The 6,709-nt window shown below is 38.5% G+C and overlaps 2 protein-coding genes across 3 annotated transcripts; both read left to right on the top strand.

The window, feature by feature from the left end:
• On the top strand, nt 1-3,824 carry LOC143365434 (uncharacterized). Its single transcript, XM_076805606.1, has 4 exons — nt 1-418; nt 1,073-1,278; nt 1,367-1,583; nt 2,048-3,824. The coding sequence occupies exons 1-4, from the start codon at nt 404-406 to the stop codon at nt 2,600-2,602; spliced, it is 993 nt and encodes a 330-aa protein (XP_076661721.1). The 5' UTR covers nt 1-403; the 3' UTR covers nt 2,603-3,824.
• A 454-nt stretch (nt 3,825-4,278) lies between these two features.
• LOC143365423 (uncharacterized) lies at nt 4,279-6,587 on the top strand. Of its 2 annotated transcripts, none has more exons than XM_076805589.1 (2): nt 4,279-4,635; nt 4,831-6,587. In XM_076805589.1, the coding sequence occupies exon 2, from the start codon at nt 4,871-4,873 to the stop codon at nt 6,449-6,451; it is 1,581 nt and encodes a 526-aa protein (XP_076661704.1). In that variant the 5' UTR covers nt 4,279-4,635; nt 4,831-4,870; the 3' UTR covers nt 6,452-6,587. The 2 variants fall into 2 exon arrangements, with proteins under 2 accessions (XP_076661704.1, XP_076661703.1); XM_076805588.1 differs by having other exon boundaries at nt 4,279-4,755.
• The last annotated feature ends 122 nt before the right edge of the window (nt 6,588-6,709 follow it).

The following is a 6,709-nucleotide window of genomic DNA, read 5'->3' as shown; positions in this document are numbered from 1 at the left end:
CCGCCATGAATCAATATATTTTTTATTTGAAGCATCTCTCGATCTTTCTAAAATAAAAATTATTTTAAAATATGATCGACCAATGACGATCCGTCGCGGAATCGCTAAATAATTGCTTGTAATCGTCATTACAATTTACGCCGAAAGCATAAGAGCATTACACACAAATTCCAAGTACAGCATTAAACATGAACCAGATTCATTACGGCTCTTGTGACCACTTTCTTCACCGGAAACGCTGGGCGAACCAATTGACAAGGCCGAGTTCCTGATCCAGTCAAAGACGGGAACCTGACCTGGACCTCCATCCAGATTCATCGATCTGTCTACCAGACTGGACAGCAAATATATAAAGCTACCGTTTTCTCGAGGATTCGAACAGTTTCTTCGCAACGAGAGAACAATGTCCGTGATCCCGGTAAGAACACGCAAACAGAATAAGTACACGGTGCCCGAGTATCGTCTCTTCGTGAAGTGATGCCGTTCTACGTGCAGTTCTTTTTTTCTCCTATTTCTCACTTCGCTCCATTCATTTTCGTTCGTCGTTCGATAAATATCGTCGTTTATCGAAGTTAATTTTAAGTGTAAACGCCGATGTCCGCGCGCGTTCTTCATTGTCATCGTCAGACTACAGGTCTGCGTACAAAATGAATACGAAACGTGGTTGAACCGTTTTAAACATTTCGTATTCGAACACGTTCTCTTAAATTAACACGCCGAATGAAATTAAATATTTTTGGTGAATCAGAAACTGAACTTTGAATATGTAAAAAATTGCGCTGCTCCCTGGGATTGTCGTGTAAACGGGGAGAAAGTATCCGCAGTTTTGTACAGTCATAGAAACAGGTTGTCATTGTCTGAAACAAGAAAATTAAAAATATAGTCAAAACAACATGGTGGCTTCATCCTATCGATTCTGTCAGCATTTATTCTTTAACATCGTTTCATTTATTTAGTTCTTCTGAATATTAATCTAGCAATCAATTATCGAATAAAAAAGTGTGAAAATACGTCGCGTTATTTAATAAGTTACAAATTCCTGATAACGAGTTTGAGATGAATTTAATTCTAGCTATTTCTGATACTTTTTTGCGGTTCCGCGTTCTCGACGGAATCGACCGAATCGAGCGAATCCAAACAAAGTAAACGCGGTATCCTCGACACTGGTGGATGGGTTGGTATACCAAATCCACATGGATACGGTCATGGACTTCCGTGGGTAGGCGATCATGGTTGGAAAGGATTGAAGTTCCCCTCCTTCGATTTAGCCCACGGAGGGTAATAATACAAAACTCTGAAAACCATTCAAAATTAGAAATTTACGAAATTAGAAATATAATTAAACGTCGCGTTGATTTTTATATAGATTGTACGGTAGCATACCATACGGTAGAGCAGCAGCCATTTCATTAAAAACGGTTCCGGTGTACATCACAAAGCACATAGTCTTGGAAAAGCCAGTTCCGGTTCCTGAACCGGTCATCATCGAAAAACCGTACCACGTGCCAGTGGAGAAGGTGATCCCTGTGCCGGTCGAGAAGATCATTCACAAACCAATTCCGATTCCGTATCCGGTACCCGAGGTAAGAGACGGTTCATAACTATGTTCCAAAATCATTCAATTTCTCAAAACAATTAGTTACTCGAACCTTGGCTAATTTCAAAATTGTATAATTTGAACTAACACTCGTTTTACATTAATTACTGGAGTGCATATTTTATGCATTTATAGCATGTGTGACCTTGTAACACTTAACATGGAGGAATGTCTTCTACAATTTTTATCTTCATTGAAATATAAGAAAAATACAATCTGGTATATCTAGTTAATAATTGGACCGTAGGTATAACGTGTACCTAATACACAGGATTGTCTAGAATTTCAGTATAGAATAACGCGTTAACAGTCTAGCTAACATTACAAATAATAAATAATGAAACCAAAATATATTCTACTATTTCTATGCATTTGCTGCGTCTTACTTCATCGAATCGCTTTCATGCATGGAATGCGACGGTATAATGTTCGAATTCACTTGTCCTTTAGGCGGTTCCGATACCGGTAGAACGACCGGTACCGATACCCGTGAAACACCCCGTGGCGGTGCCGGTGCATCAACCGTATCCGGTTCCGGTGAAGCAAGCGTTCCCGGTGCCGGTACCGGTGCCAGTTCCATTTCCGGTGCATCCGCCGCCGATTCCCCTTTACGGCCCTGCTCCGTTCCCAGGAGGTATTTACGCTCGCGGTTATGGCGGCGGTCACTTTTACCCGCCGATCCACGGCGGTCACTTCTCGGGACAAGGGATCCACGGGATCGGTGGTGGTTACGGTCACGGATTAGGTCACGGATTAGGTCACGGATTTGGTCATGGATACGGTCATGGATACGGTCATGTGTTCGGCCACGGACATGGTCACGGGTATGGCCACGCGATCGGCCACGGGTACGGCCACGGGTATGGTCATGGTTATGCTCAACATTTCGGGTACCCGCACATCCCCGCTCCAGCCCACGATCATGGTCACGGTCATGGTCATGATCATGGCCACGGCCATGGCCATGGTCACGGTCACGATCACAAGAAACGAAGCGAAGAGTGAACGCTGGAACTCGGGTAAGAATTGAATGTGTCATCAGACTAAAAGTATGCTAAGCGAAAAAATCAACGCTTAAAACAATATTGGACATCACAAAAAATAAGGTATACTAGTAGACTGCGAACTTTTATGCGTTCATATCATATGATATTCATTTTGCTTCGATGTTGTCACGTTGGAATTGCAGTATATCGTTGAAAACGCTTTTCGTATCTCTCGTTTCTGTTACATCTTTATAGTTTATACGAGGACTTTGTTATACCACAGTAACAATGCAGTTATAGAATATGATTCATATAATGGAGCGATTAAGCTTTTAAATAAGTAAGAACACAATTAGGATTCAAATCTTCCTATTTCCATTGAGTCCAGGAAAACTTAGAAATCGTCAGAAAATTAAATTCGTTGTCTTGGAATTTATTTTAGCGAATACGACTGGAAGAATTAGAAAAAATCGTGGTTAAATCGCGTATTCATTGTTAAAAGCTTTTCTTATTAATAATATACCTCACCTGTCTCTGTACGGTTCGTACACAAGAGATAAATGACAGTAGAAATACGGGTAAAATTCTCGTCTTGTTAGACTGGTTGAAAGCATTTGTTTTTACGACTAAGTATGAATTCGATAAAAATGGAACGAGACACTGTTAAATTTTGTGGTGGATTGGGTTAAATGAATACGCTGCTAAATGTAATTTTAAAGCATTCGACTTTCTTTATTACTGCTCGCAGACTTTCATGCTACAACTGTGTATTTAGGAGATCGTACGATAGATGGGGGTTCCATGCCCCAACCTGCTCGTTTCATCAAGTTTCGGCACCTGCCGGGTGCTGACGCAATTATCGTTGCAATTCTTCGGATATATTTTTTACGAATGAAAAGAATCCTGTTGCTTAAACATCTGATGGTAACTGAACAATGTTGTCAATGTCGATCGTATTATAACGGTAATTGTTTAATTGCAATGAGAATATAAAATACGCCACAATATTTAATAGTATTTCTGGTAAGACAGAGGTATAACTATTTTTGAAAAAAATAGCATGTCAAATGTCTCTGTCGCATGTAAAATGGATGCGTTCAATTTTTTTAACAATACCATTAACATTATTTCAGTAACTGTATTATTACTTCTAAATAGTCGATAATGTCTACAATCTTAATATATATGTGTGTAATGTATCGACAAAAGAATAATTTTTACTTAACTATTAAATCTAGATATAGATCAAGTGCAAAGAATTAGTGATAAGCTTCCGATTGAAAGTCAACTACTGTTATGTATATTTTCGATTGTTAAGTTTTTCAACTGTACCATCTTTTTTATTTGAATATGTGAAATACATATGTTTAACATAAAAATAAATATATTAAAGCCTGATCTTATACTGGTTTTGTATTATATTTGTATGAAACGCGGCCACAAGTGTAAGAATATTTTAATTGTAACACCTACGTGTTCTCATAAATCGCCAAGTCTCCCTATGGCGTGTATGTATACAGTTATACGCCCTGTTCCTGTGAAAGTGTTTCTCAACCTTCCATTGAATGCATAAAAGAGTGGTGGACCTTTCACATCATGTAATGTGGTATGCAGTATCGTGAACAATATTATGCTGCACGGATTCTAATCAATTTTTATTCATAAACAGATTCGAAACGAATTTTTCATGATTCTTTTTTATTTTCGATTGCAAGTACAACTGTGAAATAAAGAAATTTAGAAAGATCAAGTTGAGAGTTACTTTCTGTGTCTCCAGAGACAGGTCATCGGTTGGACGCGCTCCGAAACGTCCTGTCAATTTTGTATAATCTGAAAACAGCTGATCAAAGTTATTCGTGTGTGAATAATTATGAGAAATCGGAGCACTATGGATCACGAGGATTCGGAACATTAAATGACCGATCCCTTTCTTGAGCATACGCTTCTTTCTTCCCGTCTGCCGATGCGTCTTTGAAGAATTCCACGCAGATACAAATCAATGTTTGCTCCACGAAAAGCATCTCACGGAAGAGTCAAATTAAATACCTGTATGTGAGTACAATTCACCTGTCCGGTCACAGACATCGATCAGCGACAATTTTCACGTAATTGTCGTGTATTTACGATCCACCGCCATAAAAGAATATAATGCGGCAAACGAGCGATAAAAAGGTTATGTTCCACTCCTGAGAATTTACTGTGTAAACATTCCATGATTGTGGTAACGTTTTGCTTTTTCTATTGCAGTAATCGTTCAAACAGGTTATAGAAGATCTGCGAATATAGGATGTTAACATTGGAGGACGTGGAATGCAAAGATTTTTCAAAAAATACAATGGAAGATGAGGAAACCAGCGAAAGTAGGATCGACGGAGAAAACTATGAAAAGAACAAATATCAGATAACTAGTGAACAATTACTTGGCACGGCTCTTTTGTCATCAGAGGACGACGATGACGATGACGACGACGACGACGACGACGATATTGAATCTCAAGAAAATGGTGTGTCCTCCGAACTTCTTTCTATGGAAAATGACTCCGAACTTAGAAGCGAATCTTCTATTACAGATTGGAACAATCTGAAAGTTGAGTCACCTCTTTCATGCATGAATTCCGCGCCAAGTAGTAAAGAATTTTTTCTATTAACTCAATTGGAATCGGACAATGCACTGATGACAAAGAAATTGTCCAGCAAACGTTCTTTGACTACTAAGAAGTCTAAATCGCATCATCGTTCTAAACGACGTAACAAAGTATTGTTGTTAAGAAAGTTTCTACCGAAACACGAGCCAATAGTTGAAATAAAAGAGGAAGAACATTCAATCATTTCTCCTGATATTGATGATCACATGTCATCCATGGAAGATATAGATTACGAGGAGTATGCCATGGATGAAAACATGACAGATTCGAAAGGCAACGTCAGCCGGATACAAAATTTTACATCTTTGCCTTTGTATTACTCAGAGGATGGCAAGCCATACCTAAAATGTTCAGCATGTGGTGCAATATTTTTTACTTCTCACTCATTTGAGAAACACTTATATTCGCACATGTACGAGGAAGACGATACTTTTGTATGCTCGTTCTGTGACTACACGAACACTGAACCAGGAATGTTGTTTACTCACTTATCCAAACATCAGAATCAGTGTGAATTTTGTAATGAAAACTTATTGCGTAAAAATAATTTTGAGAAACACTGGGACATACGGGGATCTAATTTTACTATGAAAAGAGATCACCAAGGAAGATTTGTATGTTCAATGTGCAAGTTAGTGTTCGATCTGTTGCCGCAACTGGAGAAACATTGGCTCAAACATGCCTGCAGAAGAGAACGAACCTACCAATGTAAGGAATGCAGCGGACTATACGAAAGCAGAGAGACACTAAAAAATCACAAATGCATGAAGTGTGCAATTTGTGGAAAAGTGTACGACAGTTTACACAGATTAAAAACACACACTATGTGGACAAAGCACAATTTGAAGTGTCCAATTTGTTCATACGAATTCATTCTCGCTATGGACCACGAGAAGCACTTGGCGTTACACAGACAAACATTCAGTACCATGAAAGATTATCTCCACTGTCTGCAGGCAGCGGATGGAAAAACATTCCAATGCAATCTTTGCGACAAAATATTTTATGCCTTACCTTCCCTCGTGCTACATCTTCAAGAAGATCACAGCGTTCCAAACGTGAAGCAAGAAGTCCAGAGCGAAGACGATAACGATGATCGGAAAGAGGAGTCTATTAGCGAGATGTTACTCCGCCAACTGAAAGAGCAGACTGCAAGTTATGCGAACAAAAACAATAATATAAATTCTTCGAAAGCTAAAGTCGAATTCCAGAACGCGCTATGAATTTAAGATACTAATATCGGCTAAAGTAGAAAAAGAAAGATGAATACAAATGAAATGTAAAGGATCTGAGACTAATATTTAAGAGTTATTTGTAATAATAATAAAACGTGCCGTTGATAAGGATCAGTCACTCTGTAGTATATATTAAGTACAATTAAACATGACTGGCGATGAACAACTTATAAATTATTGATAGAGCATATGTATTCGATATTATCTGATCAAAAAGTTCTCGAAATAAACTGTATCACAGTTTCA

The sequence above is a fragment of the Halictus rubicundus genome, chromosome 2 (genome assembly GCF_050948215.1).
Source record: "Halictus rubicundus isolate RS-2024b chromosome 2, iyHalRubi1_principal, whole genome shotgun sequence".
NCBI lineage: Eukaryota > Metazoa > Arthropoda > Insecta > Hymenoptera > Halictidae > Halictus > Halictus rubicundus.
This window is presented reverse-complemented; position numbering and strand designations above follow the sequence as displayed.